Genomic DNA, 27,141 nt, shown 5'->3' on the forward strand with positions numbered 1-27,141 from the left:
GTATTAATCTTATTTATTCTTTTGAATTTCTGAATAAAATAGCTATTTATTCACAGCTGGGAAAGCTGGTTTGCTGGTCTTAGCTGGTTATAGCCTTTTAAAGATGGCCTGACCAACAGAAAAGGGTCCAAAACCAGTAAGACCAGACTTGGACCAGTAAATCAGTTTAGGCTGTAGTTTAAGATTTATTTTCCTGTTACTTTAAAACTTCACTGTAGGCTATTACTACATTAGGTTGTGTTATGGTATAAACACAAGCAACGTCATATAACATCCAATTTCTGACACGTGTCCTATGGGGGCACCGTTAAACATCGGAGTCTGGAGATAAACGCATCATTGGAGGGAGAGGAGGGGACGTGGGAGAAAGTTTGGAAAGGAGTGAGAGGAGGCAGAAACTGAATGAGAGGGACAGAGCTTGGAGGAGAGGAGGATACTCAGAGAAAAAAAAGCCTCTCCATCTTGTGCAACTACAGACCGGAGCACTTGTCTCTCTCTTTCTCTCTTCGCATATGGCTTGTGGGCTTTCTCAGTCGTAATCTCCTGGTGTTGATAAAGCGCGTGAGTGGAGGTAACGGGTCCTGAACATGAGGCGGCTGAAGGACACTGCGGTCTGCGCGATTATACCGCTTCTTCTCTCTCTGTGTACCACAACGACGCAAACAGGTAAACTGGCCTACATAAAAACTTAAAACAATAGTTTTTCACTTGTGCTTTTAGCCTTTTCATAATACTTTTAAACCTTGGGACATTGCATACTTATCTCCTGTGCACTTGTTACAGATGCGGAGTCAATAGCATGTTTTAGAAAAGTTGTGCAGAATGTGTTCGTGTGAATTTGCGCGCATCGCTTAGATTTTTTTCCCTTAATCATTTTATAACGAGCTTGTGGGGGAAGCTTGAGATAAATGAATATTCATTGTTCCGCCGGTTTGAACTTGTTCATTGAGTTTCAGGATGACTGACAGCCGCTAATGCGCTTTAAATTTCCCAAAAGAAGCATTTCCAACATACTACTCCACTTACTCATAGTTTAGACTGCATATTAATTTTTGCGTGATTTATTCGGTGCTTTGCAGCTGTCTTAAGTATTAAATTACAGAATAGGCTACAGTTAAAACAAACAAATAAACAAACACACAAACGATTACGCTTTCCAATAATATTTCAAATGAAACTTTTTTTTTCTTCTTTTTTTTAATGGAATGTTTGGATTTTTGTGCCAATCCAAAAAAAAAAAAGAAAAAGAAAAAAAAGAAAAAGAAAAATACCCCTTCATAACCCCGCCCTATTTTTTTCCCCTAACAATTTTAGAATTCGTTACTCAGTCTCACATCAGCACAATCTTTGTGTGTCCAGAAGAAGTACACTGGGGAGTCTGATCAGATGTGACATTTCAATAATTTTTTTTAACTGATTTTGGTTAGCTATAAATCATATTAAACTCACAAACTTGCTGATTCAGATGATACTAGTTCTGTAATTTAACATCCATTACTATGTACAAAGACTTAATTCAACTGTCACCTTAGGAAGGTAGTAGTCATGTGCATGTGACCCATCTAATAGGTCAAACTGATGGTGTAACAATTCACAACACTGTCCTGTTTTTGCTTTTTCATCCTTTTATGCTCTATTAGGGTAATATCATTAATCAGGTGTAGTTACATAGTTGGAATAGTCAAGGAAGGGAATTCTCCAGCAGAGTGTCACGTCATGTTTGAGTTTACTCGTGACCCATGTCGGTTTGCTGTGAAACAGTTTAACGTTGACTTGAGACACAGGTGAATGAGTGCTTACTGACCTACTCCAGTAGATTAAAATTCCTGTTGGGCGGTTGGCCAACTGTGCTATTGTACAAATTTAGTATATATGTCAACGCCATAACCCCAAACCAGGCTGCGTAAGATGTGGGCAATTGAAAAATGGTTTTGTATTGTGTAGTAACTTATTCTATTATATTGATTTATTAATTATGCAGAAAAAAATATCATCAAATATCATAATTGCAATGTTTTGGTGGTCTCTTATGTGTATGACAAACATAAAAATATGACACAATACATGCTGCTATTATGTTTGGTGTGGAAAGGTCAGTGGCATGTTTATAGTGATTACATACAGTATAGAGCATATAATCACTGCCTTTTCTAAATGTGGTGCAGTGCATCTAAGCTACTGACACTCACATGTATCTGTAAGTGAGGGGTGGTGCAACCTGTATAGGCATAAACATTAAGCCAGCAAATAAAAAAAAAAAAAAAAATGGAACAAAGAAACATTATGATTATTATCAATATGTTCTTGATCACCTCAAATCATGCTGGAGAACAAGATCGTCAGGTTTTACACAAACTTGTGCAGTTCATGCAGCTTGAGTGCTGCTGGAAGATATAGATAAATGGGCAGATTTTTTAATTGCAGTCAATATCCCTTAAAGGAGAACTCCGGTCAATTTTAACATTAAGCTCATTTTTTTGTAAATTTGGAGTGCTGTCAGTACAGAGAACAACGACAAAAATCGGTGTTGCCTACACCGTGTTATCCTCTTTTTAAAATTTGCACCCTGTTGACTTCAATGGGGCAAGTTTTAAACCTGCTTTTAGCCTCTTAACATCCTTGATGTGTCATTATAAGTGCACAGCCATGTGAGTGATTCCTTCAGAGTGAACACGGGTAAATCTGACTGCAGTAGATGTGAAAGATATGAATAAAAATGATGTTATTTCAGCCAGCGCACATACCTGTATTTACTTCCTGTTTTCGGTTGAAGTCCACAGTAGTCGATTGTCGAGTTCGGGCGCATGATCGTACGTACTAAACCTATGCGCGTGAACTCGACAATCGACTACTGTGGACTTCGACCGAAAACAGGAAGTAAATACAGGTATGTGCGCTGGCTGAAATAACATCATTTTTATTCATATCTTTCACATCTACTGCAGTCAGATTTACCCGGCTAAAAGCAGGTTTAAAACTTGCCCCATTGAAGTCAACAGGGTGCAAATTTTAAAAAGAGGATAACACGGTGTAGGCAACACCGATTTTTGTCGTTGTTCTCTGTACTGACAGCACTCCAAATTTACAAAAAAATGAGCTCAATGTTAAAATTGACCGGAGTTCTCCTTTAAAGGTAGGGTAGGCAATTTTCAGAGAGGCTAGCAATAGTGAGTTAGCTTTGAAAGCATAAGATCCCACCCTCCCTTCAGAGCGTCTCCAAAGCCACGCCTCCTTAAAAACACATGAACACACACAGCGGGGAGCAAAACAAAAGCGCCACGACTCGAGAGACGCCGTTAAACTACCTCATGTCTCAAAGCACATTACATTACAATAAAATTGAACATAAACAATTTAAAGAGCTCTGACCTGTACCACCTGACTGCTGCAGATTCATTTCGGAGTTGATAGTGTTGCCATTGAAACGCATAAATTCGAGTCACAAACCGCTCCGAGTATTATGTCATGGGTTTCCAAAATCTATTCCAAATTACAGTAGTTTTGGCGTGAACACAGCATAAGCTGGTTGTTTTGGTTCAGGAGGAACTGTAAAAGGCGGCTGCTGTTTCGGTCGCGGTGCTCTTGACTGACGTATGTCTAACTCATAGCATGAAACATGCTGATGAAAAGGGATGTCTGTGTGAGCAGGTGCACGGAGGTGTGGAAATACCAGTCCGATCTCATGAAAGTGCATATCTATAGTACAAATTTTATTTCTCGTGGCATTTATACTGCAATTTTTTTTTTTTGCGTGCATCTATTTTTGCCGTATAAATGGCACAAGAAATAAAATTCGTATTATAGATACGCACTTATATATATATATATATATATATATATATTTAGACTACTTAACATAGTGATTGCTATCAGGATGTGAAGAGACTTTCAACCAGCATAACGAAAAATGTTTCTGGAACAAATTGCCTTTAAAATTAATATTCCTTATAAATGCTGATCAGGTCAGATAAGTCAGACTTCATCTCGGTATGAAAGGCATTTTCAGAGATGTAAGGAGATGCGAGATGCACAGCCGTAGTGGTCTCACTCCTGTCTGGTGCAACAGTGCATCCTGAAATGACGGAGCAGGATGTGGTTAGTTGAGTCAGCTGTCGGGTATTTGCCTGATCACCCCGAGAAAGTCTGGTGTGAGTTTCATGTGTTTAACCTTAAGACTTTAGAGCCACAGTTTGTTGTCATGTCTGACATGGAGAACAAAGGCAATTTTTCTGTTTGTGATTCTTCTTTCTCTCTTCCTCGCCATATTTATATCCAATCTATCTGTCCCATCTTCTTCAAAGGCCTTGAGTTCTAAGAGGACTATTTCCGATGTTGCATCTTCTCTTTATGGTTATCATGTGTTACCACATGCCTGTTCGTGCCTCCCGCTCTGCCGCCCCCGATCCTCACCTTTCACACGGCCTGTTTGGGATCTCCTGCAGTAGAGCAGCCATGCATGTTCCTTTTGATCCCACTGAACAAACAAATACATGAAACAGTATGGTTGAGAATATTTAAAGACAAGAGGCCAATGAGTATGGGAGTTTCCATTCAAAAGAGCCCATTCTTTCTCTAAACAGACATGCCTCCCTGCTGCTGATGAACTTGGGCCAATGGTGCTGCTGTGCAAAATGTGTCATCCATCCAATAACAATACAAACATCTGGCTCACAGAAGCAGAGCTCCATGTTCTTTTCTATATGGCCATATACTGTATTTTGCATCAAAGGCCTTATGATCCTTTAAGAGGAGTGATGTCCTTATGTACATCATGATACTCATCCCCTCTCCTGCTGTTTCCCACCAAAATTCCCAATTCAGTTTACTTTGTGGCCATATTCATAACTACCTGAGGCAACTATTTCTAGTCATGCAGCTCCTGTATTCTTGAATGGGGAAAGATTAAATAATTCACTCACGAGATAACAGCAATAGCAAACAACAACCAATTCCCCATGGACAAAATCAAGTCCCGGCCTACATTTTTTTCTTGTTTGAGAAGCCATTTCACTCAGATATACATCACAATAAAGAAGAAAAGTTTCATGCTGACTTTTAACTGTAACATGGGACTACAGTCACATTTAACTTTGCGATTTCTCCCATTCATATATGTATGACTGGCCTGTCTCTGCTATAATGTCTCAATTTCCTCTCTTTAAAGAGACAATAGTGTTTGATCCGATTCTGAAATTGTGAAATTTCAATTAGATAGGCAAAGATTGTCACTTGCTTATCAAAGATCAGTTAGATAAGCAAAGATTTCAGCACATCTAGGGACACCAAAGGGAGTTTGAAAAGGGATTCTTGTTGAACACTGTTTGTCAAACCTGAAATCACACCATTAGTTGAGTCAAGCCCAAAATATACTTCACGCGCACAGTTGTCCGTATAGTGTTTCAAAGCATACTCCATTTATAGTATACATGCACACAGGCGGTTGTGATGGAATTTTTAAAAACTAACCATAACTAAAAAAAAAAAAAACTTACAGGCCTAACATTTAACAATTGAGAACAAAATGTATTAAGGTTGGTGTGTCGAAATAGTGGAAACTTTGAGACAATGGCTAGTCATCCAAATACAATAGCCCCATGATATACCCCATGGTTTTGACGATTCGGATGATTTTGATATCTAAATTTGCTTTGCCAGTAACAGAGGGAGTAGGTGGATGCTGTTTTGCACAAAATTGAACCAATTAAATTAAAGGATGATCATGAGTAATATGTCATGTTATTTTGACTGTGTTATGAATCTCTATCCTATTTAAACTGCTGTATTCTTCTTTGCTGGAAATTCCGAACTTGAGGCCCTCTCCTCGGACAGCATGCCAAATGCATATTTTATACTAAGGGCCCTATTTTAACGATCTGAAACGCAAGTGTCAAAGCGCAAAGCGCAAGTAACTTTGTGGGCGGGTCTTGGCGCTGTTGCTATTTTCCCAGCGGGATAAATGACTCTTGCGCCCGACGCAAATCTAAAATGGGTTGGTCTGAAGTAGCTTCATTATTCATAGGTGTGGTTTGGGCGTAACGTGAAATAAACCAATCAGAGCGTCATCTCACATTCCCTTTAAGAGCAGGCGCGCTTGTTCTATAGCGGATCGGTTCACAGCCAAGGAGAGCAACGCTCTCGTCAGGGACGTTGGGGATGGAGAAACCCACCCAAATTAACTTCGGTTAAAAAGGCGTATGATAATTTGGGTAAATGTGTAAGCTAGATGTATGCTTTTATAATAAACTGTTTATCTATCTATCTATCTATCTATCTATCTATCTATCTATCTATCTATCTATCTATCTATCTATCTATCTATCTATCTATCTATCGTAATAATGTATGATTTGCAAAAATGAAAACTGCTGCTTCTGTGTAGATGAGAGAATCAAAGTGTATGCGCGTTGTGCACACGCTACATTGATTATGGCCAAGCATGCGCCCTTAAAATAGCATATGAATAACATGCGCAACGCGCCACTGACTTTAAACTATTTTTTCCTGGTTAGTGGCGCAACTGTTTTCTAAACCTGCAAAATAGCATGAGGGAACGTTTGCGCCTGAACACGCCTCCTTTTTTGCGCTGAACCGCCCAGGGAGCGCAAGTTCATTCCCTAGTTTAGCGACGTGCTTCTGTGGAGGGAAAAACGCGCTTTGCGCGGGTGCAAAATAGGAATGATACATGCGTCGGTGTACAAAGTCAATTGCGCTGGGTGCAAGATAGGGCCCTAAATCTGAGTAGTGCATTTTTAGTAGTGCATTGCAAAGCATTTTTCCTGTTAGTCATGAGTCGTGAGTGATGAATCCATATGACCAAGTTGAACCAGTTACTAAATCTGCGTGGGGAAATCTTTCCACTTCCGATCTTGTGGAAACTGGATTTTGCCCACAAAAATCCACTAAACAACGGTAAATGTGACCACACCTTTACTTACAACTGTTCATTATGGAATTCACAGTAACTGCCTAATGGAAAGCTTTGTCTGATGTGCCAGTACGCTTGCGTATCTTAGACAAGGAGGGTTTGTGTGTTTTAATGTGTAAACTGGGGTGGCAGTGTTCAGTCAGGGATATACTGTAGAGATGCAGGTGTGTCCTTTGTGGTCCCACGTACAGTGGGCCCGGCTGGAAGTCTCGCAGTGAGCAAATATCACAGAACCAACTTTACAGTCAAAGGAATGTGAGACTGATGTGTAATGATGCTCAGCTCCCTGGCACAATAGTGTCATCCACTCAGCAGCTCCCAAACTCTAAGTGTGTTGGATACAGTATCCCACTGTGCTTCACAGCGCCGTCTCTAAGCCCACATGCTGTTCCCACTGCCATCAAAAATTCAACGCATAGAGAAATAGAAGATTCGGCAAGGGTTCTTTTATTTTCAGCTGGGGATCTGGTTGCATGTTGAGCAAAATGAAATGGTATTAAACAATCTTGTTCCGTCCAAACTGTGGGTTTAGTGGAGCGTGACTCCAAAAGGGGAAGAGTTCGCTGCTGTGGTGGGGGAGATTCCAGGTTTTTCCTAACAGCATCCAGCCACCAGTCTGAACGACTTCCAAAAATTAGCGATAACATGAAACAGACCCGGACTCAAATCTCAATCACGTTTATGCTCCAAGCTCACAAACGTTTTTGTTGAGCAGTTTGTCCATCTGTTTCTTTTAGCGTTAGTCCATTGGGGAGATATCAGTTGATTATTTCCACGCATTAAACCACCATCCTACGCTTTCTTGGAGAAGTATGAACAAACAAAACAGTATGTTGAAAGACAAACGATGTGAAATAGGACCCAACACCACACAGAAGGAAATTTGAGATTTGAACCGCGTTTTTTTTTGTTTGTCTAATGTGGAAAGAGTGTTAAAGTGTGTGACCGTGGCTGAGGGGTGGTGGGCTGGGACAGCGTTTCTCGAGTGCCTTTGGGGCATGTCTGAGCTGTTTTGTTCCATCTCTCCTCGCTTCAATGCTCCTGCTGTGTATAAGGTTTGGCTCCAGCCTCCAGGCCTCTTGAGGGTCAGGGGTCAAGACCAGTAATTCAATTATATCCAACCTCAGAAGGGTGATGAATGTTGTTTGTCACAGATTTAGACACAGAAATCTGTCCGGCTCTGCTTGTATGTAAAATTATAATAGTATTTCATATCAAGTTAAACTTAGTGGACTGCTGGAGTCATTATCACAGTGTGATAAATATTCCTGTGGTCCTGTGGAATCAATGTGGGAGGACAAACACTGACTGACGTAGGCATAATTTGTGGGTGGGACGTCCCCACCACTTTATGATTCATCTCGCGGCACGGATGTACCTAATACAAAAGAAGCATCACTAGTTGACTGTCAGAGTATTCGTTTTGTTTGTTTGTTAAATAAGAAGTGTTCTGGCGTTGGAATGTGTTGTTCTTGAAATCAAGGTGAGTATTCGTTGCCACTGTTATCAGTGGCGGAAGGCAACTGTGCTCTCTAGTGGCTTGTGCCTACTCTTGAAATGCAATCAGTGATGAACATCTTTGGTTTTAATGAGAGAGAAAAAAAAACGGAGGCGGATTAGAACCCAGGACTTCTGATACGCTTAACAAAATCACTACCACCAGACTATTAGGGAACACAAAAATGTATTGCGGATCTATGTATTTATGCACTGACGTGAAGAATCTTGTGACTGACAATATATTGTGATATAGTAAGGATGAAACTATCACGTTAAACGTGACTTCTATGTTGATAAATTAAACTCAATGTACTACTGAAATTGATTTCCGGACATCGTAATGATACTTTTTCCTGCAATTGTTATTGTACCCACTGATATACAGTAGGATTGATTTAGCGACTCCCTCCCCTCCACACTCACTCTTGTCCCGCCCACCTTTTAAAACAAAGTTACGCCTCTGCTGAATGATGAACACTAAAGGGAGTTCCCTTAAATTATAGTGTATTTTACAGCTAATCATTTAATCAGGACTCCCATCCCAAGTGAACTTCTTTTAGTAAATAAAGATGCAGGACAGTATGAGAACTGCGGAGACAGCAGGAGAACAAGGCTGATGCTCTAAGCATATGTTCATGGTGAGTGCAGCCAGTGTAAACCACGATGTGTTATGTTACAGATATTAGCACACCCGGTTCAGTCACAGTTTACTTAGATAGATTGGAATAGTAATCGTATAATGTTCTAAAAATAGTATTTTCAATGTTTGAGTTGGTCTGTTTTGATGTTTTTCTGACCCCTTTTGGAAACCCCATGCATAAGGGAAGTGGGATGCAATGTGACAACTATCCATTAATGGGATACCCTTGTGAAAACGAAGTGCACTTTAGCATAAATACTTATAATGTAAAGAATATACTTTAATAGAATATACTTAATGTAATATAAATAATATAATGTTTTCAGAAACATGGCATTGAAATGTATTATAGTTTAAATTTAGATTAAATGCAACTGGCTGAACTTTTATTTTTGACCCACTTGAGTAGGACTTAAGTACATCTTTATATGTAATTTCACAATTACTTTTGAAATATGGTTAAATAATGAGTTGAGATGAGATGAACAAGTATTCATGATAAACTCAAATATATTTTAAAGTCATTTCTTTTGAAACTTGTATATCATGTATTGTAAATGTATTTGAAATCATACATTTGTAATCATGACTTTAGAACATTTAAAATATATTAACTTTAAAATGAAAATTCTGACATAATTTACTCACCCTCGTGTTATTCCAAACCTGTATGAGTTTCTTTCTTCTGTTGAACACAGAAGAAGATATTTTGAAGAATGTCGGTAATCAGACAGTTGACGCACCCCATCGACTTCCATAGAATGTTTTTCCTACTATGGACGTCAATGGAGCATTCTTTAAAATATCTTCTTTTGTTCCACAGAAGATAGAAAGTCATAGAGGATTGGATTGACATGAGTGAGTAAATGATGACAGAATTTTTATTTTTGGGTGAACTATCCCTTTTAGTGCTAGATACACATATAAATGTGTTTGTGGGGTGAGCAGGTTCAATCATCAAGCATTCAAAGTAATTTGCATTTGCTGAAATTTTGTGTTTAACTCGCATAAATCTTGAATTCGTTCAGCAGTTATTTGAGGTGATGCTTGAAAGCAGTCTCTACTGTATAAACCCAGCAGATGAAGCATACGTGCCAGACGGCCGCACCCAGACAGGTGTAGATGGCTACAGGTAGATCTGTGAGAGCAGCACTTGGCTGAAGCGTACAGGTAGACAGGTAGCACCGCCTTGGGTTTCACAACCTCTGATGAATGTGATTTGACTCAGGTTTGGCTCTTGGCGGACATTCAGAGCATCATCATGTTACTACGGGACTGGCTCCGGATATCCAACATGGCGTCCAGCCACCTGCCCTAGGCCCCTTCATGATGATGGGGGAGGAACATTTCTAGACCTCAGGAGATCTCAATCTATTTTGTAGAAGATTTGTTAACCGGGGTTTATTTTGGGCATGTGAGTTTCATGTCCTATTCCACTACTGATGCCCTTGTAAACACAATGACTTTGTACCCATTTAAGTTTTTTTGTAGACATAATAGTCTGGTTTCCCATGCAATATCTCAAACATTGCTATTCTTACTTCACAGAATATTTTAGTTAGTTTGAGATGTTATTGGTTTAATGTCATAAATGTTGATGCACCATTCAGTTGTATTTCCTTAAGAAGTAACATGACGTTGTGTGTCTGGGATGCTTTGTTTTGAGAGCATTTATGAACATGTTCACCATGAGTTGGTGAGTATCTTGGGAATGTGTTGAAGAATTCTCACTCAGAGGAGGCATTTCTCCTCCTGTTCTCAAACCAATGGGTCACTGTTATTACTGTCATGTGAATTTCTCTGAGGTCAGAGGGCAGATATTTAACAGTGCTGTGTTTTAACCATTCCTGTAATTTCAGTCTCATCGTTTGGTGGACAAAATATATTGACATGTTGAGCACGTGGTTTAAGTGGGTAAACTGTATATTCTATCATCTAACCCTAAAATTACAGAAAACTTTCTGCATTTTTACATTTTCAAAAAACATCACATTGTATGAATTATAAGCTGTTTTCCTAATGGGGACACATTTTTTCCCCCCAATGACTGACACACACACACACACACACACACACACACACCACTGTTTTAAAAATATCTCTAATATTGATCAAGGCTGTGTTTATTTAATAAAAAATATGGTAAAAAACAGGATTTATACATTTGTGTATATGTATTTCACAGGGTTTGTCAGGGTCATTTCCTTGTTTTGTTAGACTTCACAATTGACTGGTTTTGGATTAAACTGCAGTCAGAGTTATGGTTTTGGAACAGATGTCGAGTCAAGATGTCTGATGCTTGCTAGGCCGAGTCCTGTGATAATTGGGCCTATTTTGACGCAGATTACATGGCTGCTCAGACATATAAACATCAGTGACTTACTGACCTGTTTCTGCATGCGCTTGTGTGTATGTGTCTACAAATGTATGTGTACATGTGTATTTAAAAGAGAGCATAAGAATAGTTTATAGAAAGGAAAAAACACCAGCCCCCTCAATTGGTTGTATTTCCATATCTCTCTCAAATACATTTCACCTCAGACTGGTGAACTTAAACCAGTGAACATTAACAATTGTGGCTGAGTTGGGTGGCGCATTTATGGGTGTTTGAGAGACAATAGGCATTGAGCCGAAAACTGTTTATTTGCAAGGTCTTTGTAATGTAATAAATGGAAGATGAATTGACACAGCACTGTCTGAAAATGAGTACCTGATGTTTTCCATTGTGTTTGTGTTTCTGCACTGCCTTTTTACAAGTCTGTTGCTATGCTTTGAGCAAACCCAGTATAAAGGCATCTGCTAAACAAATAAATAATGCCATAAAATGCAGTACTTTTTTTCAGGCAGGCAGTTGGTTGGCATGGATAAACTCTTCCCACATGTTTAATTAACAGAGGAGAGAAAGGAGGGCCATGGAAACAGGAGGGCAATTTAAATTTAGGGTATGTGTTGCATCTGACACACATGCCAAGGGTTGTGGTTAGGCAAACCTCAGTAAAATATCAGTGAAACATCAACAGCAGTTATTTATAAATGCCAAAATGTATGTCTCATAACTTTCCTGTGAATGCATTTCAATTGATCGTAAACATTGGACAGTGGAAGTCAGGGAGACATTTTTTTGAAAGAGGTGCTGGCAGGTGTCAGCTGTCAGGTGTGTGTTTAACTATTTCAGACTAGACTGTGTCATAACTCTATCCCATAATGACACCCCATCGATATCCAGCTGTGGCCCTTGATTTGAACGTGACTTCATCTTGAAGCTTCCAAGTAGATCAGCGCACTTTGAGCTGGCTGCATATTAGCAAACTAACGGCAGCCAAACTCTCAGCTTGTTGTTCGTTCTTGCTGTGACCCATAGGGGATTTGGCTAAGTGAATAATACAGCTGCAGGGCCATCAGGCTCTAGTCCTTTGCTTCAAATTCCTTGCAGTGTTCCTAACTACCCTTACGAAAAAGAAGTATACTTCAAGTTAATTTTATGAAGTATACTTAAGTAATGTTCAAGAATATTTTTAAGTATACTTTATGTAGTAAGTATACTAATATCAATGTGTACTTGTAGTAAACTTGTAAGTGTACTATTTCAATACTGCTTGGGGCTAAATTGGCCCACTTTTAGTATATAAAAGTATTATGTTTAAGTGTACTATAAGTGTAAGAGTAGTAAACTTTAAGTACACAACTAGGTTTCTCATTTGTAATGCATCTGTACTACAAATGAACTTATAAGTATACTAGTCTAATACAAGTAGTAATTTTTTTAGTTTATGAAAGTACACTGAAATGTACTCTCAGTAAACTACTAGTAGTTTATACTGCAAGGATACTTTTAAGTTTTCTTTAAGTGAACATAACATTATACTTATAGTTTACTATTTATATATTATTTTTGCACTTGCAGTATACTATGTTCAAATGTTATTTTTTTGTACTTGAAAAATACCTTTAACTGTACTTTAACTAATTTTAAAAACAACACTTGAATGTCGGTAAGTTTCATAAAGAAAGGCAACATTTTAAACAAAAAAGTAGAGAAAATCACATTTTTGTCAAAGACTACGCCTTGATCAGATTCAGAACGATGATCAAAACACAGATGGAGCAGATCGAGTCCAACACTCAAAGCTTCACAGTCATTTTCTCTTCATGGGTTACGCTTCATTTAATTTGGTAACATTAAGCAGTTTTGATTTACACACCTAACCCTAACCCTAACCCCACGCTGTTTAATGTTTGATGATCACGTTATTTTACTTTTGCGTGAGCAATCTTCTATCACTTGTTTCAACTTCTTCTCCTGTGTTTTGATCCGGAGATTCTGTACTAGAAGATGTGTCATAGCGCCCCCTACCGTATAACAGTGAAAACATGGATATCTGGAAAATTCAGTCAATGGTGGGGAAAAAATAAAGTAGCATTAAAGTAAATTCCTATACACTACCAGTGGACTAGCCTACACAAAAATTCAGATACGCAGAATTAGAAACATTATCTGTTTTATATCAATATCCTAATCAACATTTTCAAACAATGTAAGCTTCATAAAACTGTATATGAAAAACTATGTAAACAAAGTACATTTAACAGGCTTTCTTGATCAACAGAGTTAACACAACTACAAGCCAAGTATACTTTGAATACTTAATTATACTTTAAGTATATCTCGATCAAAAGATTGAGTACAAGTACAGGCCAAATATGTACTTGGACTTTTCTCTCAGTATAAGTCAAGTACACTGAAGTGTAATTTTAAGTATATTTCTGTACATAAAGTACATAAAGTATATTTTTGAGAAGTATATAAAATGTAGACTGAAAGTATACTTGCTTATTTTTAGTCTAAAATAAGTATACTAATAGAACACTTGAATAAACTACTTTTTCGTAAGGGTAGTATTCTTTCCATACACACACACACACACACACACACACACACACACACACACACACACACACACACACACACACACACACACACACACACACACACACACACACACACATGTAACATTGAGAAGACTTCCCAGAACTTTTCAGTTAAGTTTGTTAGCCTAGCCATAGAGCTACAGCACTGAATCAACACTGAACTGACTTCAACTGAACAACAGCCGAAATACATAATTTTCCTTTTATCACTGTAAAGCTGCTTGGAAACAATCTGTATTGAATAAAGCACTATATACATAGAGTTGACTTGTATTGTGCTTCACATCTTAAAAAGTGTATTTAAAAAAACCTGTACTTGCAGATAATATAATATTATTGTAATAAAAGGCCACTCTAGACTAGAGCACACTTTCTTGACTACTGTGTTTCTTAACACCCTTAAAGGAACACTCCACCGTTTTTTTCATATTAAACTATGTTATTCCCATAACTAAGACGAGTTGATACATACCTCTCTCGTCTCAGTGCGTGCACTCAATCGCTCTGGCGTGCGGCGACACTTTGATAGCACTTAGCTTAGCCCAGTTCATTCATTAGGGACTAGCGGAATAGCACTTGGGACTCGGGAGCACTTCGACTCGGCGCAGTAATAAGTCACGTTGGTTCTAATGACAGAAGTGAGAGGGAGAGGATTTTTCAGGCGTGACTTTTTACTGCGCCGAGTCGAAGTGCTCCCGAGTCCCAAGTGCTATTCCGCCATACATTATACTGTAGTTATCCTTTTTACCCGCTTAGAAAAGCGCCACGTTTTATTTTGTGTCACCATACTTGGTCGTGTAACTACTCGTGTAACTGTATTTAAATAGGGAAAACGTGGAGGTGTTTGGTCGCTTCTAGCTTCATCTCTGTTTGGATCCTAATGAATGAACTGGGCTAAGCTAAGTGCTATCAAAGTGTCGCCGCGCCAGAGCGATTGAGTGCACGCACTGAGACGAGAGAGGTATGTATCAACTCGTCTTAGTTAAGGGAATAACATAGTTTAATATGAAAAAATGGTGGAGTGTTCCTTTAAAGTACACTTTTAAAAATACACTTTGTAATAATGTCAAATTAAATGTTATAGGTCCAAATTTACAAACCAGTGCAAACACTCTTTTTGCGTTAAAAAACTACTGTAAGGATTTACTAAAGACACACAGTGAAAAATTAGCACTGAAAAGGCGTATTTATAGTAGAGGTCGACCGCTAGTGGATTTTACCGATACCTATATTTAGGTTTGAACATACATGCCGACTACCGATTATTCAACCGATATTTTTTTTTTAATGGATACTGGATTAAAAACAAACATAACACTCCAAGTTAAACAGTGCTGAACTGAAATGTGCTAAATGAAATAAATATATAAATATGAATATATTAAAATGAGAAGTTCTACAGAACAAATTCTACAGAAAATAATTTAAACATTAAAATATTACAGGTCAAATGTGTGTTTCTTTAGCTATAACCTAGAAACATATGTAAATTTCATAGGTAGCACTTTGCAAGTCCCATAATCTTAACAATGATGTATTAGCTAGCTTTCATGAACTATATGCATTATCCAATATACAATATACATTTTTACTGCATGTATTAATATTTGAGCAATACAATTGTACCTTGATCATTCATGTTAGTTCATAGTACATTAACTAAAGTAATAACAGATCAAATTAAAATTAAAACTCAATTTAAAATGTACAACCCCAAATCAGAAAAAGTTGGGACACTGTACAAATTGTGAGTAAAAAAAGGAATGGAATAATTTACAAATCTCATAAACTTATATTTTATTCACAATAGAATCTAGATAACATATCAAATGTTGAAAGTGAGACATTTTGAAATGTCATGCCAAATATTGGCTCATTTTGGATTTCATGAGAGCTACACATTCCAAAAAAAGTTGGGACAAGGCCATGTTTACCACTGTGTGCCATCCCCTCTTCTTTTTATAACAGTCTGCAAACGTCTGGGGACTGAGGAGACAAGTTGCTCAAGTTTAGGAATAGGAATGTTGTCCCATTCTTGTCTAATACAGGCTTCTAGTTGCTCAACTATGATGTAAATAACTCTTTATGATGCACCAAATGTTTTCTATGGGTGAAAGATCTGGACTGCAGGCTGGCCATTTCAGTACCTGGATCCTTCTTCTACGCAGCCATGATATTGTAATTGATGCAGTATATGGTCTGGCATTGTCATGTTGGAAAATGCAAGGTCTTCCCTGAAAGAGACGACGTCTGGATGGGAGCATATGTTGTTCTAGAACTTGGATATACCTTTCAGCATTGATGGTGCCTTTCCAGATGTGTAAGCTGCCCATGCCACACGCACTCATGCAACCCCATACCATCAGAGATGCAGGCTTCTGAACTGAGCGCTGATAACAACTTGGGTTGTCCTTGTCCTCTTTAGTCTGGATGACATGGCGTCCCAGTTTTCCAAAAAGAACTTCATATTTTGATTCTTCTGACCACAGAACAGTTTTCCACTTTGCCACAGTCCATTTTTAATGAGCCTTGGCCCAGAGAAAATGGCTGTGCTTCTAGATCCTGTTTAGATATGGCTTCTTTTTTGACCTATAGAGTTTTAGCTGGCAACGGCGAATGGCACGGGGATTGTGTTCTCCGACAATGTTTTCTGGAAGTATTCCTGAGCCCATGTTGTGATTTCCATTACAGTAGCATTCCTGTATGTGATGCAGTGCCGTCTAAGGGCCCGAAGATCACGGGCATCCAGTATGGTTTTCCGGCCTTGACCCTTACGCACAGAGATTGTTCCAGATTCTCTGAATCTTAGGATGATATTATGCACTGTAGATGATGATAACTTCAAACTCTTTGCAATTTTTCTCTGAGAAACTCCTTTCTGATATTGCTCCACTATTTTTCGCCGCAGCATTGGGGGAATTAGTGATCCTCTGCCCATCTTGACTTCTGAGAGACACTGCCACTCTCAGAGGCTATTTTTATACCCAATCATGTTGCCAATTGACCTAATAAGTTGCAAATTGGTCCTCCAGCTGTTCCTTATATGTACATTTAACTTTTACGGCCTCTTAATGATGTTTTATTAACAAGGTTCGGGAGGAACACGTTCAGATAATTAACACAAGTGGAGAGCACTCAGCAATCAATGGTAAGAGGTGTGTATATATACTCAGCAGTCTCACCTCATTCCATTGACAGTTTTTGCAGAATCCCTCCACCACCCCTTCTCCACGCTTCTAGTCCTAAACACTTACATACGGGGGGAGTACTCTGGGTTCGGGCCGAACTCCGAGCTCGGAGCCCTCCCTCCGGACAGCACGCCAAATACGCATTAAACTTTACCCCTTCAAATTATATGTAAGTGTGAACTCGTGAATTGCTACCTGTCCCAACTTTTTTTGGAATGTGTAGCTCTCATGAAATCCAAAATGAGCCAATATTTGGCATGACATTTCAAAATGTCTCACTTTCAACATTTGACATGTTATCTATATTCTATTGTGAATAAAATATAAGTTTATGAGATTTGTAAATTATTCCATTCCTTTTTTACTCACAATTTGTACAGTGTCCCAACTTTTTCTGATTTGGGGTTGTATTACTAAATGTTGAAATTAACAAACGAAAGAGACGAGCGACTCTTCAGCGGTGTTGGTGTGACAGCATCATGCCTTTGGCATGTCAAATTGCCTCGAGTTGCTGGCAGTACGTTTGGCTCTGCACCGTTTTCGAAAGTTGCTCAAGGACCAACACGTACTAGTCCGTTCAGACAGCACGGCGACTGTAGCGCCATGTATCAACCGACAAGGTGGTCTGTGCTCCCGCCGTATGTCGCAACTTGCCCGCCATCTCCTCTTATGGAGTCAGAAGCATCTGAGGTCACTTCGAGCCATTTACATTCCGGGAGAGCTGAATTGTGCAGCCGACGAGCTCTCACGATTTCGGCCACATCCCGGGGAATGGAGACTCCATCCCCAGACAGTTGATTTGGGAACAGTTTGGCGACACACAGGTAGATCCGTTTGCCTCCCCAGTCCTGGCACCCACGTCCCGATCTGTGGAACCTGCATGTGTGGGTTCTGGACGGGATGTGGCAGGTTTGAGTATACCACCCCAGGTGGTGGCTACCATCACTTCTGCTAGGGTCTAGTCCACGAGACACGCCTATGCTCTGAAGTGGAACCTCTTTGTCACCTGGTGTTCTTCTCGCCGAGAAGATCCCAGAAAATGCCAGATCGGGTCGGTGCTCTCCTTCCTCCAAGAAGGCTTGGAACGAAGGCTGTCTCCTTCCACCCTAAAGGTTTATGTGGCTGCCATCTCTGCGCACCACGACCTTGTGGAGTCAAAAACGGTGGGAGAGCATGACCTGGTCGTCAGGTTCCTGAGGGGGGCGAGGAGACTAAATCCTCCTCGCTCTCCTCTTATACCCTCTTAGGACCTCGCAGTGGTCTTATCAGCCCTGCAGAGAGCTCCCTTTGAGCCATTACGATCAGTTGAGCTTAAGTTCCTATCTATGAAGACCGTGCTCCTGGTCGCTTTGGCCTCCATCAAGAGGGTAGGGGACCTGCAGGCATTTTTGGTTGATGAAGCATGCCTAGAATTCGGGACGGCTAACTCTCACGTGATCCTGAGACCCCGGCCTGGATACGTGCCCAAGGTTCCCACCACTCCTTTCAGGGATCAGGTGGTGAACCTGCAAGCGCTGTCCTTGAAGGAGGCAGACCCAGCCTTGGCAGTGCTCTGTCCAGTACACGCCCTCTGTGCTTATGTAGACAGAACACAGTGTTTCAGGACCTCAGACCATCTCTTTGTCTGTTTTGGTGGGAAGCTGAAGGGAAGCTGGTGGGAAGCTGAAGGGAAAGGCTCTCTCCAAGCAAAGGTTGTCTCACTGGATAGTGGACGTTCCAGTCCGTTCCAGTCCATTGACGTTCCATTGTCTTGGCTTACCAGACGCAGGGTCGACCATGCTCCCTAGGGGTGAGGGCTCACTCCACTCGGAGTGTGGCTTCCTCCTGGGCTTTAGCGTATGGCGCCTCGCTAACAGACATCTGTAGAACTGCAGGCTGGGCGACACCCAACATTTTTGCGAGATTCTTTAATCTCTGGGTAGAGCCAGTGTCCTCTCATGTACTCGCTTCCACTAGCCAGTAAGTAGGACCTGCTCGGTGTCATGGCTTGCTGAGCCATTCCACTCCATAGACTGGATACGTGCACTACTCATCACTCAGATGAGTTCTCTTTAGACCCTGAGTTCCCCCTGAACTGTCGATGCCGTCACCAGAGTGCATGCCCGTTTGGTCAACCCTCATGATTGGCTTGGTGCTTCCATGTGCATGGTTCCCCGCTTGGGCAACCCCCACATGTGTATTTCCATGGTAAGTCTCCACCGAGCACGTGTTTTTGTCCCCTGCCACAACCGTTGTACCGCTGGAACAGCCAGAAGTTCAGTCTCAACTCCTCAGCATAACATAATGCGAGATTGCCGCGCTGCTTCTTTTATACCCACACGATGGGGTGGAGTTGCGCTATGCAAATTCCGCAGACCCATGGCATTGTTTTGCCATTGACTAGTTTTGTAAGAACTCGAAGGGGATAGGCTTCTAAGCGAAACCCCCATTTCGTCATTCACTGACGTAACGTTTCCATTCCCTCCTCAGGGAAGCACTTTCCACTCCCATCTGCACTTTTTTGGAATTGCGCTCTCACGCTAATTTGCCCTGTTTAGTAAATCTGGCCCTGACTTTTTAAAGTTGCTATATGTAGAATTTAGAAACCCTTGTTATTAGCGACACCTGGCTATTAAGTGAACTGCAGCCAGCAACTTATTGCTCAAGCTCGCTTTTATGTGCACAGCACACGTAACGTGCAAGAGACTGAATGTGATTCAAGGCTCTGATAAACTCATGGCGAAGTTCTTTTTCGTTCTTCGAAAAGTTGGAAATAGCTTTGCAGAGATTTACTTTTAAAATGCATGTTTGAGCTGATTTAACTGAAAGCAACTTGCACTGACATCTCAAGATGAACACCCGTAATGTTTTTTTTCTAAGGCACGTTTATAAAAGCTACTAAATGTACTAGATGAACTAAGGCCTAACCCTGGCTTAATCTAAGCCCTGTCTATAAAACCAGGCCAAAGTATACTAAAGCATACTTCTTTTTCACAAGGGTAGTCTATGGTGGCCTAGAAATTAAACTTTATGTTTTAATTTTCTCTCATTTGTGTACAGCTAATCTGATCGATGTATTACGGGTACTGGAGCTCTCTGAAGACATGGAGGGAGTGTCAGTAGATACTGGTCTGTGCACCGAGAGAAAGGACACATCAGAAACAGACATGGCTTACAGAATAAACAAAAAGATTCAACTCAGCGCCCCAACTAAACAGTTCTTTCCAGGTATGGACTTTTTGAAATGTACTTTCACAAATTCTCAAGCATTTGAGGCCATTGTTTTATTTTCTGAAGTGTAAATTGTGTTATATGTGGACAATGCTTTGCTGTTTTATTTAATAGATTCTGCTTTCCCTGAGAACTTCTCTCTGATGACCACGGTGAAGGCTAAGAAGAACACTCAGTTCTTCCTACTGTCTTTGTATGATGAGCAGGGAGTCCAACAGCTGGGGCTGGAGATGGGCCGATCCCCCGTATTCCTCTATGAAGACCATAGAGGCCAGCCGGCTCCAGATCTCTACCCCATTTTTAAGAAAATAAATTTGGCTGATGGGAAGTGAGTGCTTTCATGCAGTCTTAGTAGCCTCGGAGTGCCCTGAAGTTTTATTTCTTTGAAAAACGATGAGCGATTACCCTATTTTACTTCCATAATGTAATGCACTCTATTTCATAGTGATAAATGTTGGACTTTTTTTATACTGAATGTTATAGTGCCAAAATAATGCCTGAATAGCTAATACCAATAATAATAATAATAATAATAATATATGGGCTATTGGTAAACATTATACAGTAGCCCATGCAACTCTATAGAAAGAGAAGGTTATCAAATTGCGGTTAACGATTACAAGATCACATTTCTGTGGAACAGCGTGTATGTGGAAATGTTCACATAATGTTCACAAATGTAAAACCGTGAGCATGCATTCATGAACTAAATCAGATTTATTAAGCTTCTGCACTCTGTCTTACTTAGATTGAATTTCACACATGCAAATGTGTAAATTAAATGGAGATTGAGTGAATACAAAACATTCAAAGACCTTATTTAACATCTGGTATTAATATTTATCTCAGGTGGTCAAATTATATATAATCTGCCAAAATAAATTGCAGATTACACCGGATATTAATTCTATCATTCTTTTTTGTCCGTGATGTGTCAGAACGTATTAGTTTTTATATATATTACAAAATATGTTCATAATTTTCTGACTACCTTTGAATATGGTTTGAGTGATTTGATCACAAAATGTTTTGGACTGCATGTAGACCTATATTTAGTGCTGTGTACTTTAATCAGATTAGCTGAGATGGATGTTAATACCAGGTGTAAACAGAGGAAAGTGAACTGGTTTGTTGTCAAATAATGTTGGAATTAATTAAGTCTTCTTCACACTATGCTACGAGTCATGCCTTGCATTCATTAGTAAATTATTACTAATAGACATAATTCCAACATATGTTAGTGAAAGAGGGCTCTTTAAAAGTGGCTCTTGCAAACAAAAGAAATGTTTCAGCTTGGCTCTTGATGTGGCGATGGTACCGCAGTGTCAGTGTGCCAATATATAGAGTGTTCTTTCACATTTACACGACCCATTATCCACCTCTAATAGCCATGCTCCTGAAAGATCAGTTAATATCATTTCCCTCGGATAGCACTGTGATAGAGCTCTGCTGTTGCTGACACCGATTAACCCTGCTGTCGTCTCTTCTCAGATGGCATCGGATAGCCTACAGCGTGGAGGGCAAATCTGTTACTCTCTACCTGGACTGTAAAAAGGTGCAGACAGTGGAATTAATGCGCGGAGACAACCCTGTGGTCAGCACTGACGGAATTGTTGTTTTCGGGACACGGTTACTAGATGAGGAAGTTTTTGAGGTACGAACCATTAGACATCCTGGTTTTTGGAATACAAGGACATGTAAATGTTTTCACATGCACACAAATAGCCAGGTTAGGCAAGTTAAAGGAATAGTTTATGCAAAAATAAAAAAATTGTCATCATGTACCCACCCTCATGTCATTCCAAACTCTTAAGACCTTCGTTCATCTTCGAAACCCAAATTAAGATATTTTAAATTATATCTGTGATATTTCTGAAAAATTTCTGAAGAGACACAATCGCTTTATATGATGAATAGATTGAACTTATTCTTTTATTCAAATTTATTTCAAATGCGTCACCTCTCCTTTAACCACTTGCGTTCAGATTTCCTATTATTTCATCACACCACACTATAGCACTTTCACTTCCGGCTCATGAATACTACTGAATGAGTAAACCTGTTACGTGGCTTACGCGAATTAATAATATAATATAATATAATATAATATAATATAATATAATATAATATAATATAATATAATATAATATAATATAATATAATAATATTCTGTTGTAATGGTGGGATGTCTGAAAAATACTGTCAACAACAACAACAAAATTACCATGTTTTAGGAAATAAAATGTTCTATAAACCAGGTGAATGATATATGAACAAACGCCTCTGCAAAAACCTTCAGAATATAGATAGATAGTGCCACTGAAATGCAGATTTCTGGCTCAGTGTAGGAGAAAATTTGATCTGAAAACACGGCCTTTAAAGATATGCATTAATATTCAAATCTACTGACACAAATAAAAAAGTGTAATGAAATAAACACTTAAATTGTATAATTTTATATTTTATTTCCACAAGTCTGAATTAATACTAGGAAGCAAAAAACTATGGTGTCTGAGAGAGCTCAACGCGCTGCAACTGAAGAAAACACATGCAAATAGAAAAACACCCGCAAATTAAGAAAACATCTTCATCAGTTTTACAACACATGTGTGCTCCAAATACTCACATCACAGCCAAATACAGAAACGCGCTGCAAATAGAACAGAACACAACGGAAATGTTTCCAGGGGACCCCAATAAGTGACGAACCCGGATAGGACATGCTTATTGCTCAATGTCTACTTTTTATTTTATGGCACACAAGTGCCCTGCTCACTCCAAAGTCCCCACTTCAAGGGCTCTGCCCTTCGAAGGGAGTAGGAAGTAGGGATGTTCACGAGCAATAAACATGTCCCAGCCGGGTTCGTCACTTATTGGGGTCCCCTGGAAACATTTCCGTTGTGTTCTGTGCTATTTGCACCGCGTTTCTGTATTTGGTTTTGTTGTAAGTATTTGGAGCACACATGTGTTGTAAAACTGAAAACTTATACACTGAAATCCAAAGAATTAAAAAAAATCTTATTAAATTTAGCACATTGAAAATAAAGCCTACACTGTAAAACCTAACAGTAATATGTACTAAATAGAATTGAGTTCACAGCACTCAAATATTACCGAAACTTGAATGACTGAAACAGAACTCAAACTGAATGAATTATAGAACATTTCTAGATCCCAGAATGATAATTGTATAATTAAGTGATTAAGTGATGATTGAGCATTAGTGATGAGCACCTGCTGTTAACAAGCAGAATCACTGAAGGAAAGAGAAACACAAGAACTACAACTGACTTCCAGCCACAGCAAAATCAACTGGAGATAAAAGAAGACATTAAATATCTCAAGATCTCAGCAGAGGAGGATTAAACAACTCCACGAACTTACAAGCTTCACTTATTATTAACCACTTTGACTTTATTACTGCCATTCGTCTACAGAAGTTCATATTAGAATTAACAAAGGTTTAGAAGTTGATGATTTGAGTTTCATTTAAGGTCACCATGATGGAGATCAGTGTTTGCTTTAGTTGAGCTCTTGACCCTTGACTTTTGCAATTAAGATTTTCTTTGACTGCTATAATTGAGTGTTTATAAAACATATTTGTTATGGCACAAAAGGCAAGGAAAAGTCTGATCGGGTGTTGATGGTGAAGGATTGATGATGACAATCATCATTTAGTGACTTTATTCACTGGTTTCACTCAGAGTCTGATCTCTGATTAAAAGGGCAACATAATAGTTTTACTCAAAACTGTGATTCTACAGCAGAAGAGCTAGCCATATTGTGACCATCAGATAATATGAAGGATTTTACAAATAGTTGTGCACAAAAAGTTTCACAGAAAAGGTATTGCATTACTAAGACTCACACAGACATCAAGAATCATATGAATCTCAACAATGGTGACCATTAAAAAAATGATTTATGCTGCAATGCATGCTGGGTACTAGCATAATACAAAACTTATCCATGGCTCCCAGCATGCATTGCGGCATAAATCATTTTTTAATGGTCACCATTGTTGAGATTCATTTGCTGATTCTTGATTACTGTGTAAGTCAGCATGATACCATAGAGGTTTTTAAAATCTGATTGTCACAACATTGGGCCTTACAGCAGAATCAGTTCTATTATAATGAATAATACAAGTAATACATCACCTGTCTAATCAGAGATTAGGCTCTGGAAAAGATCAGAGAATCAAGTCACTAAATGATGATTTTTATCATCTAAACACAACCACATGCTCATATTTTCTTTTGGCATATGTGTCATAACAAATGTGTTTTATACACACTCAGTTACAGCAGCCAGAGGAAAAACTGGTGTTATAAAGTGAAGGGTCAAGAGCCCAACTAAAGCAAACACTGATCACTATCTGGTGTCTTTAAATGAAACTCAATAAATCATTAGCATCTAACCCTCTGTTCATTCTCAATAACAACTTCTGTAGACGCATGACAAAAGTCAAACTGTTTAGTAATAAGTGAAGCTGGTAATGCTGTTTGTGTAGTGGTTTAATCCTCCTCTGCTGAGATCTTGAGAGATTTAAACGTCTTTTATCTTGAGTTGATTTCATCTAAGGAAATAGTTGGAAGTCAGTTGTAGTTCTTTTGTTTCTCTTTCCTTCATTGATTACGCTTGTTAACAGCAGGGGCCCTATCTTGCACCCAGCGCAATTGACTTTGTACACGACGCATGTATCATTCCTATTTTGCACCCGCGCACAGCGGACTTTTCCCTCCACAGACGCACGTCGGTTAACTAAGAAATACACTTGCGCCCCCGGGGGCGGTTCAGCGCAAAGAAGAAGGCGTGTTCTGGCGCAAACGTTCCCTCATGCTATTTTGCAGGTTTAGAAAACAATTCCGCCACTGACCGAAAAAAACTAGTTTAAAGTCAGTGGCGCGCTGCGCATGTTATTCATATGCTATTTTAAGGGCGCATGCTTGGCCATAATCAATGTAGCGTGTGCACAACGCGCATACACTTTGATTCTCTCATCTACACACAGACGCAGCAGGTTTCATTTTTGCAAATCATAGCCTACATTATTACGATAGATAGATAGATAGATAGATAGATAGAGAGATAGATAGATAGATAGATAAACAGTTTATTATAAAAGCATACATCTAGCTTACACATTTGCCCAAATTATCATACGCCTGTTTAACCAAAGTTAATTTGGGTGTGTTTCTCCATCCTCAACGTCCCGGACGAGAACGTCGGTCTCCTCGGCTGTGGCGCGCGCCTGGCAAATCCGCCGTTATAATAGCAATCCGCTATAGAACAAGCGCGCCTGCTCTTAAAGGAAATGTGAGATGTCGCTCTGATTGGTTTATTTCACGTTACGCCCAAACCACACCTATGAATAATGAAGCTACTTCAGACCAACCCATTTTAGATTTGCGTCGGGCGCAAGAGTCATTTATCCCGCCGGTATAATAGCAACAGCGCCCAAGACCCGCCCACAAAGTTACTTGCGTTTTGCGCTTGATACTTGCGTTTCAGATTGTTAAAATAGGGCCCCAGGTGTTAATCACTAATGCTCAATAATCACTTAATTTCTTTACTGCAATGTATATCTACTTTTAGTAAACTCAACTGAAATAAATTCAGAGTACTCATAACTATTGTTTTTATAAACTTAATTGAATTGAGGCAATCGGTGTCCTCAAATGTAATAAGTTAGCTTAACTTATTGAATTTGACTTTGTTTGTGACATTGTGAGCTAACAGTAACTGCAAGTGCTCTGAGTTCATTTAAAGTTTGTCATTTCACTGTTTTTACTCAATAAAGTGAAGTTTCAGCTATATAAAGTATTTAAATGCAGTGTAAAGTTTAATTATGTATTAAGAAATATTATTGTTTTAGTGGACTCGATTAAAATAAGTTCAGAGTACTCATTACTATTGTTTTTTAATAGTACAACTTAATTGAACTGAGGCAATCGGTTTCCTCAAATGAAATGAGTTAGCTTAACTTGTTGGGTTTTACAGTGTACTTTTAAGGATAATAATGCATCTGAATGAAAAATAATAATGCATCTGAATGTTTTACATTTCTTATTCTAAATGATGATTCTTTACATTCTTATTAATGTAATAAGATAATTATTAATTTAATTTAATAAAATTAAGTTGAAGGCATTACAACAAATACTACAATGATGTAAAATACTTTGCAATGTAAATAATATGTATTTATTTTTTCCTGATTTATTTCTTACATTACAGTTTTTTTAATTCAAATATCATTTATACTGGGGCTGAGGTGAAATATGACCCAGAGATGTTCTGGACAAGTTTTGTGAGATTGAACAGCTAAACACAGTAACAGGCTTTCACAGTAACAGTGCTTATCCACACTCTTTCTTTCTCACTCTTTACTCTATTTTCATATTCCTTCAACCCTCCTCTCATCAACGTCTTTAATAAATGCTGCAGTATATGCTCATCATACTCCCCTGTGACTGAAACAAACAGCAAACAAGATATTTCTCTTGAGAGTTGACAGGAACTCTCAGATCAGTATGATTTAAGTTCATTCAAAATTCATATGTTTATTCCTCTGCTTTGCTTTAATGGAATTAGCAGTGGCAGTCTGTTTGTTTTGTTTAATTGAATAGTTTGGAATTGAGTGGATCAGAGGCAGTTGTCGGGACTGCTAACACTGGGCTCCTCAGCGAGGAATAAACAGATGCTGTTCAGGCTTGTTTCCACTGCTAGAGAATACCTGGAAGTAC

General features: G+C 39.1%; 1 protein-coding gene across 1 annotated transcript in view; it reads left to right on the forward strand.

Moving 5' to 3' along the window:
- The first annotated feature begins 371 nt into the window (after positions 1–371).
- col5a3a (collagen, type V, alpha 3a) overlaps positions 372–27,141 on the forward strand; it is a 67,669-nt gene continuing 40,899 nt past the window's right edge. The window contains exons 1-4 of the mRNA XM_079870935.1: positions 372–666; positions 20,222–20,389; positions 20,507–20,720; positions 21,884–22,046. Of these exons, the coding sequence (XP_079727061.1) occupies positions 588–666; positions 20,222–20,389; positions 20,507–20,720; positions 21,884–22,046 (624 nt within the window). The 5' untranslated portion in view covers positions 372–587. The remainder of the gene's footprint in view (positions 667–20,221; positions 20,390–20,506; positions 20,721–21,883; positions 22,047–27,141) is intronic.

This window comes from Squalius cephalus, assembly GCF_949319135.1.
Source record: "Squalius cephalus genome assembly, chromosome: 1".
In the NCBI taxonomy this organism is placed as follows: Eukaryota; Metazoa; Chordata; class Actinopteri; order Cypriniformes; family Leuciscidae; genus Squalius; species Squalius cephalus.